Source organism: Pezoporus occidentalis, unplaced genomic scaffold (genome assembly GCF_034315485.1).
Source record: "Pezoporus occidentalis ecotype Australia unplaced genomic scaffold, CSIRO_AGI_Poc_V1 ctg4, whole genome shotgun sequence".
Taxonomy (NCBI): Eukaryota; Metazoa; Chordata; class Aves; order Psittaciformes; family Psittacidae; genus Pezoporus; species Pezoporus occidentalis.
In genome coordinates, this window is record NW_026915724.1 from 4,798,036 (window position 1) to 4,818,837 (window position 20,802).

Genomic DNA, 20,802 nt, shown 5'->3' on the forward strand with positions numbered 1-20,802 from the left:
AAGCAAGTTTCAGATGGAAGCTTTGCTCCTGTGCTTCTGTTATAGAGTAAGACTTTTTTCATTTTTCATTTACGCTTTGGTGTACTGGCAGTTAGATTACAGAAGATCATCATTATCGTGAGCAACAGGAGAAATGCCTCCTTCAGTTTTATATTTAAAGTCTGCATTTAGGCAAGCCACAGCCTCCCTTAATAATGAGAGGAGTACTCAGGCGAGGCAAGTACTGTTCATGACTGGTAAAATATTGTCTGTGATGACAGTGAAATCTTTTCTGTAAAACTTTTTTTGTGGTGAGAGAAAATCCCAATGGGCCATGACCTGCAATTCCTAAATTGAAAAAAAGAAGTCGAGAAAGATTTTACAGCAAATTCCATGAATTCCACCTGTCCATAAGCACTGGTCTTCTATATGCAAATATCTCACTTTTAGTCACCTAGTTGCACCATTTGCATATTTTCTTTCTCCTCCTAGTATGTTGCACACTTAGTGAAATTCCTGTACCACATAGGTAAATTTCTGACTACCACTTAACATGTAAGCAGGTTCTGTGGAAGAAAGTATCTTGAGGTTATCGAGTGGCTCACAGTTTGATCTGTCAGGACACTTTGAAACACCAATCACCTGTCACATAGCAAAGTTTGGTAAATGTGTGTTTGCAAACTTGCTGCGTTCTGACACTTTCTGTTACAATTTTTGCATCTTTTACTCCTGTCTTAAAACATCAACACTGTAGAAAAAAGAAATACGTTTAGTGTATGTCATTCGACCAAGCATATCATAAGGTGTGGGTTTTACCTCGTGATATGAGGGGGGGAGAGGACAAGAAGTGCTACACAGCGAGCAGACTGAGGGTATTCAATGGCACTCTGTAATCAGTATGTTGCCTTGCAGGAATACACAAACCTATTGGTAGGCTTGTCCTGTTGCAAGTCCAAGCTGATTCAGACAGGACATGTAAAATGGTAAATGGGCTGGGAGTAGTTTCAGCGTCATTGAGTCAAGATGTAAATCTAGTGGGATATTTGTGATTTTAGTATATTGCAACAAAGAAAGGCCAGTGAGTTGAATCATGTTCATCATTTTTACCTTAGCTGGACTTCCTCCCACTGTTCAGAGGCAATGGCATCAAGTAATAAAAAGGATATAGTTTTTCTGGATGAGTTGTGCTGTGTCTGTTCCTTCATTGATCTTAGAGCACCTTGTCCTTGGCTAAAGGACCGTCCATCCTTCCAAGTGATGCTGAGCCTTGTCAGTCTGCCTCAAAGGCACTGTTTGTTGCCCCTAGGTACTCTGACTTCTTCTTGTGCTTCATCCACATCTTCCTCAGGAGGCTGGGCGTCCCGCACAAGTTGCCTCCTGTCAGTGGTAGGGAAGCTTCTGCTCCTGCGGGCAGGGTCAGGTCGTACTCTGCTGCCTTCCTCCAGTGCTGCTGGTGACTAGCAAATAAAGCACAGACACGTAAAGCATTTGTTTCCATGGCCCTTCTTCCTGGCTTACGGCAACCAGGCATGGAAAACCTGAGGGGGCTGAACTGGCTTACACTGGCTGAGTGGTATTTATGTCTCTGTGTGTGGAGTATGAAGACACTATGACAGTGAGCTTGTTACTCTCCCTCAGATGGCAATGGTGGGATCTCAAGTATCACCCTGATGTGTGTCTGGGTTAACTGCCTAGTGATGAGTGCATTTGTACTAGGGATAACATGTTCCTTAATTGTACTTCATTTAAAAATCGATTAAATTTTTTAAGCTGCTTCAGGGCAAATATTATAGACTTCTTAGGGGGAAAATACTTAAAATTTGAATTCAGATTTTTTTTCCTAGTAATAAAACAGAGCTGTAACTGGCACCAGGGCAGCTGTAAAAATGGCTGTGGCTGACAATATAATAATCATGTCCTTTAGCTAATCTCTCCCTACTTTTGGGAAGTAAGCAGCATGGCTTTACTGTAAATCACTGAGGTTTTACGGCTCTGATTCACAGATCTGCAGATGAGCACCTCTCTGTGTTTCTGGTGAGCAGGTGACCTGTGGCAGAGGTGCCCCATCCCCTTCCCTGCCTGGCGTCACACCTCGTGCAGCTCCCCAGGCTTGGCTAGAGGGTGGGACAGGACTTACTCTTCCATGGAAGTGCTGTTGCCTGTGGGTGAATCTGTGACAGCCACTGCTTTCACAGTGATGTGGGCAACTGGAGATGGTGGAATCTGCAGGAGAAAAAAGCACATCATTAGGAAGTGCTACTGGTAAGCAGGGAGCACAGGTTTGTCTGAGGAAAGAGGCTGTTTTAGGAAAATCAATAAATACTGTGGATCTCCTACAAAGAGAAAGCAGGTTAAGGATTTGACTGCCCAACTCTTACCACACAAGTACAGATGACTCACATGAATGTTCTTGCTAAACTCAACACAGGGCTTGTATGAGCAAGAATTACACCTCCCATCGAAGGAGGGAGGCTTGCAGAACTTTCTAGTCCTTAGGTTTCATGCCTAGCTTCCTGAAGAGTCAAGGCTTTGAGCAGACCGGGCAGCCCACCTCTTGCAGCTCTCCACAGGCCACCTCTGTGGCTGCCTGGGGGCCAGCTGTCCCAGACATCACTGCTCCCTTGGGTGTTTAGAAATGTTTCCCTGCTCTTCTGAGTGCTGCTCAGTGGCATGAGGGTCCCTGGTTCCTGCCCAGTTCTGCCATAGCCACACAAGTGCCTGATCATTGCCTTCCTCTTGTCTCATTTGACCATGAGACTGGCATAGCCTCCAAGATGGCAAGCTAAAGTGTGGGTTGCCAGAAATTGTGATGCACTCTCATCATTTAAGGCAATAACCACACTGATTTTACTGTCAATACTGAAAACCATTTTTATATTATTGCCACTAGTATAATTGGTCTTATGTTGTTGTCCTGGGTTCAGCAGTAGCAGTCATGTTTCTCCTTCATGGCAGCTGGTGCAGTGCTGTGTTTTGACTTCCAGCCTGGGAACAGTGTTGGTGAAGCCGATTTTTTTGGTTGTTGCTAAGTGATGTTTACCCTGGCCAAGGACTTTGTGAGGCTCATGCTCTGCCAGGGAGGAGGGGAAGCTGTGAGGAAGCAGAGATGGGGCGCCTGACCCGGGCTAGCCAGGGAGGTATTCCATACCACAGCACGTCATGCCCGGGGTGGGGGGTAACTGGGAGTTACCCGGAAGGACACGGGCTTCCGGGTGGGACTCATTTCTTGGCTGGTGGTATCGTATTCTCTTCCCTTGTTATTTTCCCTTATCATTGTTGCAGTTGGTGGTAGCGGTGGTGATTTGTGTTGTACATTGGTTGCTGGACTGTTCTTGTCTCAACCTGTAGGAGTTGCACTCTTTCAATCCTCCTCCCCGTTCCTCAGGGAGCGGGGAAGGGGAGAGCCCCGGGGGGGGTGGGGGGGGGGACGGACCTCGATTGTTGTCAGCCCAGCACCACTCACTGGGAGTGAGTGAACAAGTTGCCTGACTGGGTTTAAACCATGACAGTTGTCTACAGCTATTTCCCCTGGGATTAATCTGAGACTGGATATGTTTTGGTGAGCTCTGCAAGCATCTCAAGACTTACAGAAATGTTTGAAATCACTTTTGAAAGCAGACTTTGAAATTTAACTGGGTTAATTTTTGGTAAGTTCAATTACTTTCATTACACAGAATATTATTCATTGTGACCATCCTTCAACATTGTACAGTAATTTTTATTGAGTGTATCCCAGCTACCAGCTAGCAAGTATATTGCAGCCATCCAGAAGAGCATTTGAAGCCATCAGGTTTCTATAGCATGGTCTGGTGTTTTCCAGAAACTTTTCAAAGGACTATTTTCTGTTTGAAAATCTAGTTTTTGTAAAATGTAGAGGGTTTTTTGGTTCTTTTTTTTTTTTTTTTTAAGAAAAAGAAGGGAAGGAAAATGTTTTAGTAAAGCTGAGTCATTTTTAACCAAAGCATTTTGTCTTTCCAATACAGAACAAATTTTGGGGTTTTGTTTGATTATTTTCCCATTAATTCTTCATCAGCATTTCCATTGATCTGATTACCATGTCCAGCTGGCATTCTAAGAATATAATTATTTGATGCTTGTTCCACTTTAAAATGATTTATTTTCCCCAATTTGTGAAATTCCCTGAGAAACAAGAGGCTAATTCCTCCCAGGTCTTGCGGGTGGCTGAGCCTACCTGTTTCCATCCCACCACCCTTCCTTGAGGGGAGCTGTCCTGTGCCAGTCTCCTCTCCTAGCTAAGGTTCCTCTGGCATAAATCATGTTTCAAGGCCTTAACAAAGACTGCAAAATCTGCACATGCTATAAGAGACTGACATGCTGCACATGATTAATGTGGGACACGTTGACAGGTTTTAAGATGCATCAGACAGTGGTGATTGGTCTTGCTGTATTTACTTACCAAAGATTTTCCATCCAATGGGTGATTACAGGACTTGGATGAGTCTCGTTCAGTAATTCCCACTGCAAAGGGTAAGAAATGTGGCATTATTGGTAATTATCCCATTGGCACAGCTTGTATTAAAATCCTCCTTCCTAGATTCAGGTTAGACTCCAACCAGACTTGATTATAGCCAAAAGTGCGGAAGTTTCTTTATTATGATCATCTCCTGACATTCCTGCTAGTTGTGCTGAGGAAATAAATGAGGGAGGGATGCCAGATTTTTCATGGAGCCAAATCCTCCTGTTTGGATGTCAGATCGTGGAGGTATCTTATTTATATATTTATTTATTTATTTCTGTTCCTGGCTGCTTTTGGTGTCTGCTGTTCCTTAAAGGATATTCAGGTAAGTGAAGAGCAAGAGAAGTATCTACAGAAACACCAAGATTCATCAAGTCTTCAAGAATATGATTTACAACCGGTGTAACCAATGGAATATATATAATGAGAGCAAACATCAGAAATAGCCATGGCACTGCTTATAGTGCTGCCTCTGGCATGAGATAGTGATCAGTACTTCTCCTTCTGGGGGCAATATTTGACTGTAATAAATATCTTTACCAGCCTCTCTCTTCCTGCTCCCTGCCCCTGCCAGTAATTCCATTAGGTACTTAGCGGTATCCCTCATGTCAAAGTTTAATTCTATTACCTCCTGTCATCTTGCATATTAGGTACTAACAGTATTCAGCAAGTGGCTCCAGGCATTAGCGCTTGGAGCCTGTCCAGCCACTGATGTCCATATCCTTTTCCCCCCTTTCTTATTTGATTTGGTTTTGTTTGCCCTTGTATTGCCTGATTTTTCCCTTCAGCTGCCCCTCTGCTTGACAGATACTGAACATGTTCTAGCAAACTTGTAGCAGAATATCGAAACAAATGTAGGTCCTTGTGGCTTCAGCCTTATAAGTGGTCCCCTCAGGATAGTGGTGGTGGAGTGTGGTGTGAATTCTGCTTCCAGAAGGTGCTACGAATGCCCAAGCCTGGACAAGGGTTGCTTCTCATCAGTTGTTCTGACTTGCCCTATGTTTCCAAGATGAGTGCTTATACAAGAACTTGGTACAAAGCTGAGTATTTCTGTCCTGGAGAAGTGTGATTTTGTTTTGCTTTGTTTTGTTTTGGTTTGTTTTGAGCTGTCCATCCTGTGTAACAAAGCACAGCTTTCAATGCAATCAGTTTCTTCTTGTGGCCTCCTGCTACACTTGCTTCCTTCACAGCCAGGTTGGATGGGGCTTTGAGTGACCTGGTCTAGTGAAAGATGTCCCTGCCCATGGCAGGAGTTGGAACTAGATGATCTTTAAGGTCCCTTCCAACCCAAGCCATTCTATGATGCTTCGATACTTGTGTAGGGTTTCTGATGCTGGCAATACATGTGCTGATGGTCTTAACTGTGTTCTTGTTTACACATTTTCCCCTTACTCTGGAAGTTGAACTGTTCAGATTTCAACTTGTGCTTTACCAAATCTGAAGTCCCTTTCATATTCAGCAGTACTTATCTATGGAGCAAACATGGAAACTCTATAGACACAACTATTTCCAGTAAGAAAGCTGAAGGACATTTTTGAAGGGTAAAATTTACATGGAGGCAACATTTGTAGAGAGATGATACATATCCATATGTTTATCTCACTTTGTATCACATAATGCTGGCTTTCCAGCTGTTGAGAAACAGTTGGAGAAACCTTTCTGGACTCTCTCATGGTACCCTATTCTCTGTGTAGGTGTTATTAGTACAGTTAGTACAGAAACAGGACACTGCAGCACATCATAACAAAGAACTATTTGGTCACACAAAGATTCACCAACACTTCTACCTTCCTTCCCTTAAAATGCCAAATCTGTCACTCAAAAGTTATGGAACACCAGGACTGGATCAAAGTGATTTTATCCCCCAAAGGACCTAGACACTGAGATTCAGTCTCTAATTTGTGATCAGCAACCGTTTTTCCATAGACTTTCTGTTTCACTCACACACACAGTGTTCACTCAGAAAGCAGCTGATCAGTGCACAGTCCTGTGCTTGCTTTCCCCCCCACTGAATCCTCTGAGGGAAGAACTGTTAATATTTTCACAGGTTCCTCTGTGTTGCTGATAACCGTGGTCAACATCTGCATGGATGTTTTTAAAAAGCAGCTTCATCACCTCCTGGGGGACAAGGAGTCACATCAGGAAAGCAGAGGTGGGTGCTGAGTACAAGATTAGAAGGTCCTGGGATCCAGTTTTTCAGAGACTTGAGCAGGACACAGCACTGTTCAGAGCCAAAGCAGATTTTAGTGCAGCAGCAACTGAGCGTTCCCCGGTGTCACAGCCAGAGGTGTGAAGCAGGCACCCAGAAAAGGGGAATGCATCGGCTCTGTGAGGTGATGAGCATCGCTGAGGAGTCTGGTGGCAGTGATGGACAGAACTTAGGGGGCTGTTGCAGGAGGTGTCTTGCCATGGTCCCTGAGCATCCCCTGTACTGGGGGGAACAGAGATCTGACAAACAGCCTCGCCATGCTGCACAAGCTTAGGCAGCCCTGCAGGAGCTCTTGTGTCTTGTCCAGATGATCCTGGTGAGTTTGCCTTGTCCTGCTCTTCTCATTCCCTCCTTTCACTCCTCAGCCAGTCCATTTTGTCTCTCTTTTGTTCTAACTTAAACCCAGTTTCTCACTCTTTCCTATACAGCATCCCAGTTTCTTTGCCCACTCACTTCCTTTTCACCCCTATGAGAACTGCTTCTTCATTTTCTGCTCTTCTTTCTGGATTCCTCCATCTTTTCTCCTGCTCACACCTCTCTGTCACCCTTTACAGCAGAGACCAGCAGTCCTCCCTTCTTTCTCCCCACTGGCTCTCTGCCATCCTTTGCCCTGCAGCTGGTTCCAGAAACTCCTCCTCCTCTCTCTGCTCCAGCCCTGAAGCCCCAGTTCTTTGTTCAGCCATAGCTTGGCTCTGGTCCTGGTTTGAGATCTCTCCCTATCTTCCCAAGGTCAGTTTCTTCCTTCCCAGTTTCCCAGGCCCCACTCTTGTCTGCTCTGTGCTCCTAATGGCATGGCTAATGCGCAGTGCAGCTGCAGACTGGGGGTGTGAAGAACATGCACCTTCATGGTAGTACCTGCTTCACAGATTTAGCACCTTTGCACAGCTAAATGTCCAATATCTCCACCAAACACGTGCCATACCAGATTTTTTCAAAGGATTATGACTTGACTGCATCTGGGTTGTTTTTCAAGGGAGAGCAGAAGATGAGTTTTTGATTAAAAGGCCACCCCTTGCCAAACTGCATGGCCCTGCTCCAGCTTCAACCTCCCAAACGTCAGCGATGAAGGAGCTGAATGACCAGTCTGTTTATGTTTACTCATTTCCTTGGTTTTGCTTTGGAAACCTCTCTTTCCCCTTCACTAGTTCTCACAAATATGTTGAACAAGTTTTGTCTGGAAAACCAAAATCAAGTCTGTGGCCAACATACAGAATCTAAAATTTCATCCCAAATTGTTGTGTTCCGGCAAGTTCCAAGCAACTGAACAGGGATCTTATATAATAAAATGACTCAGGCAAACTCAGTAATTCACAAAATATCATGCCTAAAATATCATCACCCTTTGGAAAGGGAGCGCTCATAACTCCGAATAAAGTGAGTTTATGACTCTGAATAAAGTGAGTTTGACTCTGAATAAAGCGAGTTTATGACTCTGAATAAAGCAAGAGCTACGCAATGCCATGGCTGTTTTCTCATTAATTCCACTGGACATTTTAAGCATGAAAGTATCCTTCAGATCCATAACAAATTGCCTGCAAACTGGCAGACTGCAGTATCTAACAATGTTCATAAGCCGCAGAGGAATAAAGCCATTGTGCAGACTCACCGTGCTGGGCAGCACCCTTGGCAGGGCAGGGTCCCCGCTGCTGGCTCTGCAGGCAGCCCAAGCCCTGCACCTCTTCTCTGTTGTACAGCACCTGGAGGAGGTCACCCTGGTGAGGATGCAGCTTCTCGGTCCTGTGGGGCCGGTGGTTGGATATGGCTACCACCTACAGCGAAAGGAAAAGCCATCCTGTTATACATGGCCTTGGAGACGGGGAGCAGTATAGTGTTTGCTCTTCCCACTGCTTTCCCATCATCTGAGGGGACTTGTTGGGTGGGATTTGTGGTGTTTGTTTTGTTTGGCTCCTGCCTCTGTGCACGAGATATAGAAAAGTATGGGAAAGCCACATGGGGTCTCTCTGGAACCCACTACTTTGATACAGCTCTCTGTATTCTCCTCAGGAGAAATGTGGTTCTTTTCAAGATCAATATGCCTTTGAGACAGCTCAAATTGAATTTCTTATTGCGTCATGTCTTGGGCAATCAGTTAAATGTGAACTACAAATGTTATTTTTTCATGGCCTTTCCCATCTTTTAGACTTACTTACATTTTATACCTGGTAATGATTACAGAGGGTACAAGACAATGAATAATTGTGCTCCCAGGGGTTAATGTTCACAGACATTAGCTTGCACAAACAAAATTCACTGAGAGCTGCATCTTTGAACACTACCCCCCTGTATCTCGAACAGAGCCCTGAAAACGAATGTGAACAACAGTAAGTTCTTTTCTACTTTGAGCATGACTAAGCCATGGCACTCACTGTGCTGCCACAGGCTAATGTGAGTTAAAAAAAACAGGAACAGGCTCCAAGAGCAAGTGGATCCATCAGGACTGTTACCCAGGATGATCCAGAAACAGTTTTCTCAAGAAGATTAAAGTCTTTGGGAAAAGGAAGCAGGATTTTTAACTGCATTAATAACAGGAATTAGGCACATTACTGCATCAAAAGGAGCGTGACCAGCAGGTCGAAGAAGGTGATTCTGCCCCTTTACTCTGCTCTTGTGAGACCTCACTTGGAGTATTGTGTGCAGTTCTGGTGTCCTCAACATAAAAAGGACATGGAACTGTTGGAACAAGTCCAGAGAAGGGCCACGAGGATGATCAGGGCACTGGAGCACCTCCCGTATGAAGATAGACTGAGAAAGTTGGGGCTGTTCAGCCTGGAGAAGAGAAGGCTGCGTGGAGACCTCATAGCAGCCTTCCAGTATCTGAAGAGGGCCTCTAGGGATGCTGGGGAGGGACTCTTCATTAGAGACTGTAGTGGTAGGACAAGGGGTAACGGGTTAAAACTTAAACAGGGGAAGTTTAGATCGGATATAAGGGGGAAATTCTTTCCTGTTAGGGTGGTGAGGCACTGGAATGGGTTGCCCAGGGAGGTTGTGAATGCTCCATCCCTGGCAGTGTTCAGTACCAGGTTTGATGAGGCCTTGGGTGATATGGTTTAGTGTGAGGTGTCCCTGGCCATGGCAGGGGGGTTGGAACTAGATGATCTTAAGGTCCTTTCCAGCCCTAACTATTCTATGATTCTATTACTTTCTATGTTTCCAAGATTCCTTTTTAGATGTCATGTCAGTAATACCAAAATGCTAAAAAGCAGAATCTTTATACATAAGCTACAGTGCCATTTTCCATTACAGCTGGAGACAACAGCACAATCTCTATAGCATATCTTTCATGAACATCTTAGTTTGCAGCATTTGGCTGTAGCACATTTTAGTGTTCCTTATCTCCTAATTCAAGATTTCACCGTGACTTTGGCTACCTCACCCATTACTGTAATATGTGAAGACTTATCTAGGTCAGGAAACTAAACCTGCTGTAGCACAGTTTTGATCTAAACTGGACCTGACATTTCTCTAGGGTGCCTAGGGTAAGGCAGAAGGATTAGCTGCAAGTCACTTTTCTTTTCTAGACATACCAGAGAATTAAAACCTGTGTGAATGGCAGAGCCAGCCAAACTATGCAGAATTAGTGTACTGCTCTCTAAAGAGCTACTGGTTTAAGAACCTGTATGTCCCTTGACCTGCCCAATTTGTTTGCAGGACACCAACTCTGAATTCAGAGCTTACCAAAGTCTCTTTTGTGGACTTTACATACATGTGAGAGCATTCAGGCCTGGCATACCTGCTGTCAGAATTAGCTATGTTAAGCAGGGAGCACAGATGACACAGGAAGGTTGCAGAGCAGAGCAGAGGCTGCTCCAACAATGCTGCTCCTAGACCCAAAATCCCGCTGCCAAACCAACAACCAACCAGAAAAGGTGACAATTAAACATCTGGCTTATAATAAAGCTTTGAAGCTGAAAGGCTGAACAACAAGGTGCTTTGCAGAGTTAAGCCTTTTTTGATAGTCTAATGGTGATCTCATTTTTAATGTGGCAGCACTAGCATGCACAGAGGGATTTGACATTTTTATGCAAAGTAGCCAGGTACTGGCATCCAGACAGTTCCACCTGAAGAATTTTGGGGCTAGAAGAGCAAGGGAAGAGAAGAGAAGGATCTACTATCACTTGAAATAACTCCTAATAGGGCAATAGGAACTGCAAATAAGTGTATTGGTGAAACACTCTAGTGAAAAAAAAGATGTTTCCCCTCTCTCTCATCCTTCCATACTCCTGACTGTGCTTTTGGGATGGGTTCTTGAATGTGATGAAAGTTACCCCCAAAGGTCAGTCATTTGACTGTTAAATCACTTAATGCTGCACTGCTTGAGTATTTCTGCAGCAAAAAATAGGTCTGGCAGATGTCCACCTTGCTTGCTATTTTTGCCCTTGCTAAGGATTAAAGTTGTGCATCCACTGCAATCACCAGACCAGAAGATTTCACATTAGCTGGGAGCATTTCCACAGCACTGACTGCAGGTGCCGATGTAAAAGTGAAAACCAAACAATCATTCTGCTACTTTTCTGTGGGTCTAGAAATTGACAATCACAACTTCCTCACAGGCATGTGTATTCCAGTACAGGCAATGTGTTTGAACTCTTGTGCAGGAGCTGCAAGCAGCTGCATCATATACTGAAGAAGGGGAATGCACAAAGAGCTGACTGTGCCAGCTGCTCTGGCTTGAGAGCCTTGCTTCTTTTCTCAACTGGAGCTGCAGACTATTCCTCAGGCTCGATGCTCCCACTGCTAATGATGCTGCCTGCATCATGGCTAAAGGCCAATCAAAGGACATCTTTAATTGGGGTCAGGAAAGCCCCAAAGGGAAAAAAAAAAACCCTCTAAAAATACAGCAACAAAACAGGGACTTTCTTATCTTACTTTCTTAGACCTTTGTAAGTACTGTGCTGTTACAGCAGCTGATCGAATCCAAGTTAAATATCAGAGGTTCCCATTTAGCAAATACAACTCCCTATCTGCTGAGGTTTGTAACTTTGACATACAGGTGCCATATATTTCAATGAGAACTAGCTGAAAATTTTCCAGCTGAATAGTTTTATGAGAAATTCTTGTTAGAAATCTGGTCACTTTGTTGTAAAGTATAAATTTTGTCAAAAAAAAAGAAAGATAAATTATCTGAGCATTCTGTTCCATTAAATCAGAATAGTTAACTTTTAGATTGGACTTTTATGCTGTTTTTGTAAACATAGAACATATGAACATAAACATATGCTGTTTTGTAAACATAGAAAACAAAATATACCAAAGACGTAACAAATAAAAAAGGGGTATCCCAAAATGGCTTATTTTGAGTAAGACTCCAGCACCCTGACTTTCATCCTCCTTTGGAATGAAAGGTCATTTTGAAACCTGAGCCTGAGTTACAGGACAAAAATGAGATTTTCACAAATTGAGAAAATACACACATACAGAGTTTCTACCCAGATATGACAGACACATTATTGACCCTTCCTGGGTACCGCTTCAGGCATCCTGTTAAGTACTGGGATCCTGTGGTCCACCATAATAACCAAGTGAGGGGATGGGATTGTGTGTGGTTTTTTTCCAGCTGCAGGTAAGTGTGGTAAGTAGGGGTGTCCTGGGTTCAGCAGTAGCAGTCATTTTTCTCTGTCTTAGTAGCTGGTGCAGTGCTGTGTTTTTGACTTTCAGCCTGGGAACAGCACTGATAACATCAATATTTTTAGTGGCTGCTCGGTAATGTTTACTCTGACCAAAGACTTTCTGAGGCTCATGCTCTGCCAGGGAGGAGGGGAAGCCGGGAGGAAGCAGAGACAGGACACCTGACCCAAACTAAACAGAGGTATTCCACACCACAGCACGTCATGCCCACTATATAAACTGGGGGTAGTTACCCGGAACAGTCAGATCACTGATCGGGTTGGGCTGGGTATCGGTCAGCAGATGGAGAGCGGTTGTATTCTCTTCCCTTGTTATTTCCGTTATCATTATTATTATTATTGGTGGTAGCAGCAGTGGTTTGTGTTATATCTTAGTTACTGGACTGCTCTTATCTCAACCCATGGGACTTACATTCTTTCGATTCTCCTCCCCATCCCTCTGGGAGAGGGGGAAGAGGAGTGGGAAGTGAGCAAGCAGCTGCATGGCTCTGAGCTGGGCTCAAATAACGACAAGGGGGGACCCACAGTGTTGTGAGGAGATCGGGGAATCAGGAATATGAAGAAGAGGCTATTTACAAATAAGGATGGGGCTTCAAAGTGGGATAGGGCATGGAAAAAGAGAAGGCCATGGAGCCAGTGCTAGTGAAGAGACAGGCCTGTAGTGAGAAGAAATGCTTCAGCAGAAGAGTCTCAAAGCTTGTTAAAAGTGCTGTGATATGCACAAGAGAAACAGGCAGTCATTCCTGTAAATCAGAACTGCAATGAGAGGACCATGGTAGGGGTTGTGAATGATTCAAGTGGATTTAAGGAGGGAAAACTAGCTTTAAAGACAAGAAAACTCAGACCTATGTGTCAAAGTGCCCAGACTTGGAAAGCACCACCTGCAGGGAGCAGGTAAAGCTCCAGCTGTGTACTCTGTGCCAGTGCACAGGAGGTGAGTTGAGGGCGGGAAGTACCTCGGGATCAAAGGACAAGCATCCTCCTGTGGCTCTCTCAGAGCCATCTTTTTGAGTTGAGGTTACAGTTCATTGCTTGGTGTTTTCTCCCACATTCCTCAGGGAATGGGATACTGGCTCCTTGGTTAATGCATACAGGTAGTGATACAACTTGTTTGCTTTTCATCCCTGGCTGTCCCTCTGGTGTTATCATTAAGGCTTTATGGATAAGAATTAAGTCTGTGATTCCCTCAGATGGCCCATGTTGATAAGCTGCTGTGTTCATTTTGACTGGCTATGCATAGCAAGACCATAGTTTCTGAAGTTTCAAAGTGCTTCTGTAAATAAACTATAGCTTTACAGAAACTCCCCTTTCTGTTTCCCACCCCACTCCTTGCATCAGACACTGATACACTTTGCCCTGGAAGATGTGCTTCCCATTTATCCATGGCATTTTTAAGAGTAAGTGTAGTCAACTAGAATGGAAAAAAAGAGAGGGAGAGAAAGGGAGGTTTTTCTTACACTCTTTGTTAGGATGTGCTGCGTACTTTTGGCTCGACTTCGGGCAGGACTACATGCTGTGAAAGAAGAACAGGAACACGGTCAGGATGCAGGATGCAGTGGAAAGGTACAAGATGAGGTTACACATCCCTCTAGAAGTTCTGCATGAGACGATATTGGAGGGCATGGGGGGGGGGGGGGGAAGGGGGGAAGAAGTAAGAGTTTAAGGAGCATTCCAGCTGAGACAACCCAAAAGAAAGTACTCTTTAATGTCATCTCAGAGACCATGCTCTAGCTGTGCAACTGTGCAACGTGGGCACAGGGCAACAGCATTCCCTAAGTTTCTGCAGCTCTCCAATAGGCTTCAAGGAGGAACCATGCTTCTCCTTCCTGAGTTTTGATCTGGCCTCCCACCTGCCAATGTTTTCAACTTTGGAGAGGCCTATCCTTTTGGCTGCACTGAAGTGACTGGTTGGAGTGAGGTGTTTTTTTTTTGGACAAAGTGAAGAGTGTTTAAACACTTCTTGTTTCAGTTTGACTTGAAACTGGCCTGAAAGACTCTGTGATAGCCCCAGCTCTCCCTCTCATCATATCTAACCCTTTGCTCTTTAAAGTTATTACCTTCCCCTGTGTTCAGGCTACAGGATTTAGCAGCCACTGACAGAAACAGGCCAGCAAAAACCTGCCAAATGGGGTGAATTAACTGCAATTCTAAAGGTTGACCCCGAGGGCAACACACATGAATGGGGGTTTCCTATTCAAGCTCCATGCATAATCCAAAGGCTTTGAAGAGCCAGGAAGGTTTGTTATGGGATGAGAGGTGACTCTTACTCCCCAGGTGAGCTTTCCATTACATTTTTGGCATACATTCAAATCCAGGAGTTTCAGTGCTTATCACTGCTATGTATGAATTTTTGTAATGAGGTTTGAAGCTGTGGAAGCAGCTGGAGGTCATCCAAGGCTGCTTGTACTGCAGCCAAATGCCTCTCCTCTGATGGCAAGAGTAAGGGACTGGGCTTTCCAGGCTTTGGTACAAGCAGAGCTGGCAGTGGGATCACTCTTCCTAGACAGCTTCTGTTTCCCTAAAAGCCATCCCTTGATACCCAGTGAGGTTGTAAGTACTGAGTATTAGGTCTCCACTGGACAGAAACACAGTTTTGGGCTTATCTCTGCCCTCAGTGAAAGAGGACAGTGACAGGGGTGGTGATGGATCTTGTCCAGGGTCCCTGCCAGTGACCCATTGCAGCACAGTGTACTTCCACATGGAACTCATCACAAGTAAGTTATCTCCTGGCATAGAGTTTGAGAGCGTGCTAAGCTGTCAGTTCAATTACAGTCTGTTTTGCATGGTGTAATAACCTCAGGGAACCTGCTGCCTTCTCCTGCAGGGCACGTTTTATATTTTAAACCCTGGTGAGTGGGGGATGAAAACCAGATCAGCATTATGAAGCTGGGCTTTTTCCTAGGAATATGTCGTAAGTTGTTTTGGAAGCTGCTGCAATCAACTTTACTTTAGGAATTTCACTGTGTGAGAACTTAACTAATTGCTCACAAGCAAAACACTCAAGTGCAGAGAAGTTTAGCATTGCAAAGCATTATCTTCTTGTCTCTTACGTGTTTTATGGATTTTTCTGGGCAGTGTGAGCAGCACAGTTTATGTAGGTACTGAAAAAGAGCAAGTAATTTGGTGCTGTTACTGGTACCCAGGCCAGTGCACAAGGGACCACAATAAATGTGGCAAACGGCAATAAATTTGCGTATTTTCCGAGTACATATGATCCACAGCCCAACTCACTGCCTGTTGTCTGCCAGAGCAAGAGGCTTACAGGGGCTGAAGAAAGGCAAGGCATGAAAGGGAAGTCCCAGCACCAGCAAACATGCAATTACTTGAATAGCCATTGAAAGAAGAGTGAACCATGGAGGTAGCCAGCAGTGACCCACTTGTGCAGGCATACAAAGGCAGCAATGCAAACAGTGCTCTCCCTGCAAACATCATTTTCTGCAGGGAGTGGGAGCAGGAAGGGAAGAATGAATCCTTGCAGATGATGTTTCTGGGTTTGCCTGCAAAAGGATGTCTGTACGTACAGACCCAGCTTTCAGGCAACAAAAACAATTACAGTGATGGTTCACTTTGTCATTTCCACTTATATTCTGAAATTAAGCAGCTGAAAGCTCATGCTCGCAGCTTGCAAGTAAAGCTCTGACCTGGCCCCACAATTTGTTTTCCCTGTTTTTACCTGCTTTCTTGTTGCTGAAATATGCAGCCATTGAGTTTAAACTAATTTGTTCAATCAAATGCAGACTGGGCTTTGTCCGGTTCTTACTCTTCATTACAAGCAATTAATGTTAATCATGCATTCATTTCCAGGGCATGGCTTTGGAAATGTTCCACTTATTGAGCCAGCAGACTTAAATTCAACATTCATGCAGTTCACCCACTTCATCTGAGCTGCTAACTGCTAGCAGAGCTTCATTTTCTTTTCTGTTACACAGAATAGCCACACAGTTGCAAGCTGTCACTTTAGCAATTACCTCATAGGTATATCAACACTGATTCCAGATCTCCCAGTTTTGCCAGCGCAAAGATTTTACACAGCCACAGTGTCGAAGCACCTGCACGGATTAGCTCCAGAAACAAGCAGCAAGCACTGGACCGCGAGCAGAGCACAGCAGAACAGATAAGCTGCTCACTTCAGAGATTTTCCTGATGCTAAACACCCCATCCATCTAAAAGACAACCCCGCAGAGGTTGTTACAGTTTTGATGTACTCACATTTGGATGAAATCACAGTGGTGAAAACTTCTAAATTCTCGTCGCTGCAGCTGTAAATCTGGTGCATTTTCCACCTCTCCTTACTGACTGCCTTTCTGCTTCATGCAACCGCTCTGAACTTCTGGTAAATAGGTTTCACTAATCCAATCTGGCTCTGTGATCATTGTCCAGATCTACAAAGGACAGACTGATGCTGTGATCTCATCTCATTCCATATTCTTCATCGCAACATTTTCTGCTCCCATCTGCCTTTCTATGAATACTATTAATGCAAAGATTTAATTTAGCTGTTACTTAAGCATCTACTCAGATAAGAGCATTTTATTTTACGTCTCCTTTTACCCATTTGGAGAATCCTCTGCAATAAATGGCTAATAATTAAAGTCTGTTCTGTGCAGCCAATGTATGGGCGAATAAACATTGACAGAAGTTCTGCCAGGACTTTTAAAATCAGCTGGGTTAATACTTTGTGTACTTTAACACATTTGTTGTAAAAATTGCTCCTCCCATATAATGAGGAACTGATTCTGAGCATATTAAGAAAAGCATTTTGTGTTTTACCTTTTAAGTTCATAAACTTACACCTGAATCCTGATCTTCTTTAGTCATCTGCAATTTCAAATGCACATGACGAAAGAAGGGCTTGTCAGGCAGACATGCGTACGTCTATATGCCCCCCTGCTTCAGTGGCTGCAGAGGGAGGGCAGGTGGCTCAGTCATAGATGGGTTCCTACATGACTTAGGTTCTGGGGTCTAAGTCCATATTTATGCACTTCAATAAAGGGTCTTGTTGCCAAAGCTTTTAATTCCTTAATGCTCCCATCAGAAACTGTTCTTTTCCCCATTTATGACAATCAGCCCCCCCAACTTCTGGTGACTCACTGCTGCCATGGACACCTAGGATAGAAAATACTGGCTCATGGGCTCCAGCAGCTGATGTGGCAGAAACACTTTCAAGTGTGAATAATGATATTAAATTATATCAGTCTAATGAATAGCCTTCATTACTAGCACGTGTGTGTTAATTAACACAAAAACTAGTGCTGTCTTCTCCTATAGACGTCTGCCACCAACAGTCCTAGATGGAAAGTGCCAGCAAACATGTGCTGTCACTGTCTTATCCATGTAATGTTTCTTATTTGAAATATAAATATTGGTCAAATAACACATCCTGAGCATGGAAGCATTTTATTCAAGTGGAAGGCATCACTGTTTCAAGAAAGAAACGAATGAAGAGAAGCTGATACCACTTGTTACCTCCCATAGGCAGCAAAACCACTGCACGGTCGGGGGTATTGTCCCAGGAAACAGCACCATGTTTGAAACGGGCAGTGGGACGGCAATGTAATCAAGCAAAAGTTCAATTAGGTTTTGATTTATTGCGCCACATGTTCTGCTTGTATGACTGATGTCATTAACATCAGGCTCGGCTGGCGTGTTCATCTGTCCCTGACTGGCTCCCTCTGAAGGCGCACACGCTCAACAGATGGGGAGCTGCATGGGCGCGAATGCAATTGTTTATCCCTCTATTGTTCCTGTGTCAAGCAATCAAACCAAATCCATTACCCACCGAGAAAAAGATCAGCGCACCGTCCACTCAGCAGTGAATGGAGCAGAGGCAGTTATGGAGGAAGGCTTTAAAGCTTTCAAAAGGATAGAAAAAATAATGAAGAGCAACACTGAATAGTTGACCAAAAAAAAAGAGAAAAAAGCTATAACAAATCTAACTCACCCTTTATTTCACCTTGGGATACTCAGAGTCCAACAAGAAGGGGCACTTCTGGATTTGAGTCACTGTTTTCCTAATTGTAGGTATGACCTAAAGGTATTTAAAAATCATAGCTGGTGTTTAACATTAGAACAAACACTTGGTGTTTCATTGTGTTGATGGGCAGGGGGATGTGGAAACTGAAGTGAGATTCAAGAGCTGGTTACCAGCTGGCATTTGCTGTGCTATAGGTTAGGTTTTAAGACAGGCTTTGAACACCTATCTTTACAAGGGCACATGATGCTCTGGGGATGAGTCACTGTGCAGAGAGCTGACATTTTGTCATTACTTCTACACAGAAAAATACGGCTTAGAAGGGCCCTGTTTTGTGACATGCTTTATGTGGAATTCTCATCTGGGAATGAATTTTCCACTGTTCATTGAAAGGAGTTTGTGGCTTCCTACTGCCCAGAGCTTACAGAGTAGTTGAGCACTATGAATGCCCTGGGTTTTACAGGTAGTCTTGATGTTGCTGCAAGAGGAGGACTGCCCATATTGAATCATAGAACAGTTTAGGTTGGAAGGGACCTTAAAGATCACCAGGTTTCAACCCCTCTGCCGTGGGCAGGGACACCATTTTTTTAGCTTTATTTATTCATAGAGTTATTTGGGACAAATGTTTTGGTTTATCTAGCTAAAAAAATAGGTGTAATAACACCTGCCAAGAAAGTGAACTACAGAGCTCAACTGCATGCAACCTGCTGAAGAGCTGAGGAAGCTGAGGAAGGTGCTCTCCACATCTCCAACCAAGGAACTGCTTGCATAGCAGCATCACACAATTTCACATGGTATCTCCTTTTGGATCCTTACTGACTCAGCAAGAGTCCAGCCTGTGGTGGGAGCAGGAAACCAAACAGTTATTGATTCTACAGATCATTACATAAAATACTTAGAAACTAGGCTCAGTGTTTTTCTCACTGCTAAGCACAATTTATAAGCTATGAATTTAATTCCTGTGGTGCCACTGCAGCCATGAGAAGACCCTGAAATACTTTTGCACTGGGTATATCTTTGACTGAAGACTCCTGAGTGAACATGCAGAATCCATTCCTTGCTGTGGGTTGTGTTTACCAAATACCTGAACTCCCAGTTGTTGTCAGTAAATGATCAAAACATCTGGTGCAAGAACTTGGCAACCAAAGGTGAACAGAGACACCTGAGGAGAAAGACTACTCAGCACACAAGAACAGATATACGGTGTCTGAAAAAACATCCATCTAACCTGATCTGCAGGTGCAGGATGAGGAAGCTATTTGATTTTTGGGAATGTGGGCAGAAAGGAGGGAAATGTGGAAAAGGCGAAGAGAGGCAAGATGAGGCTGAGGGGAAAACAACTGGTGGAAACAGCAGAAGGCCCAGCGAACCTTGTGAATGGGGCTGAAAATCCTAGAAAACTGGCAAAATGTCCTTCTGGAGAGATGGCAAGGATGCTTTTCCCATAGGCTGGATCTGTTCAGCTGCATTTGGAAGAAACAAGTGTAGACACTTGTCCTATTTCCCAAGTAAGCCAGAGCTGGTAAGCTTAAAAGGAAACAAATAACAAAATACTAATTACGGTTACAAAAACTGTAATTAACACTTTGAGTGATTTAATGTAAGTATCAGAAACCTCTAGACCTTGTTTATCCTGGCCTTTGGAAACAAATGAATGCCTTTCCAGTGCAGCATTCTTCCAGTGAAGTCAGTGGGAAGCATCTTGGCATATGCAAGAGACATTGCCAAGGGATTCCCTGGCTCACAGAGGGCAGAGCTCTTCATGAGGCAGGTCTCTGGCTTCTCCCTGGATCTTGCACCCTGTTGCATAAGAGGTGAATCTAATCCATACTGAGCCACTTGAGCCTATTTCTTACCGTTAGCTGGGCAATATGATAAGGATAACCCTAGGTATTTTTGGAATAGGATTGTTGTCGTGGTTTAAACCCAGTCAGGCAACTTGTTCACTCACTCCCAGTGAGTGGTGCCGAGCTGACAACAATCGAGGTCCGTGTCCCCCCCCCACCGGGGCTCTCCCCTTCCCCGCTCCCGGAGGAATGGGGAGGAGGATCGAAAGAGTGCAACTCCTACGGGTTGAGACAAGAACAGTCCAGCAACCAATGTACAACACAAATCACCACCGCTACCACCAACGACAACAATGATAAGGAAAAATAACAAGGGAAGAGAATACGATACCACTTGCCAAGAAAACGAGTCCCACCCGGAAGCTCGTGTCCTTCCAGGTAACTCCCAGTTACCCCCCACCCCGGCCGTGACGTGCTGTGGTATGGAATACCTCCCTGGCTAGCCTGGGTCAGGCGCCCCGTCTCTGCTTCCTCCCGGCTTCCCCTCCTCCCTGGCAGAGCATGAGCCTCACAGAGTCCTTAGTAAGGGTAAACATCACTTAGCAACAACTGAAAACATCGGCTTCACCAGCACTGTTCCCAGGCTGGAAGTCAAAACACAGCACTGCACCAGCTAACACAAAGGAAAAAAAAAACATGACTGCTACTGCTGAACCCAGGACAATTGTGAACAAGAGGTACGCACAGTTTAAAAA

At 44.3% G+C, this 20,802-nt stretch overlaps 1 protein-coding gene across 1 annotated transcript; it reads right to left on the minus strand.

Moving 5' to 3' along the window:
- Positions 1-814: 814 nt before the first annotated feature.
- Positions 815-19,118, minus strand: VXN (vexin). Its single transcript, XM_062633267.1, has 6 exons — positions 16,499-19,118; positions 13,747-13,802; positions 8,272-8,434; positions 4,397-4,458; positions 2,117-2,202; positions 815-1,436 (listed from the first exon to the last, which is right to left on the minus strand). Exons 1-6 carry the CDS (start codon positions 16,563-16,565, stop codon positions 1,250-1,252), a joined length of 621 nt encoding a protein of 206 aa, XP_062489251.1. The 5' UTR covers positions 16,566-19,118; the 3' UTR covers positions 815-1,249.
- Positions 19,119-20,802: the final 1,684 nt, after the last annotated feature.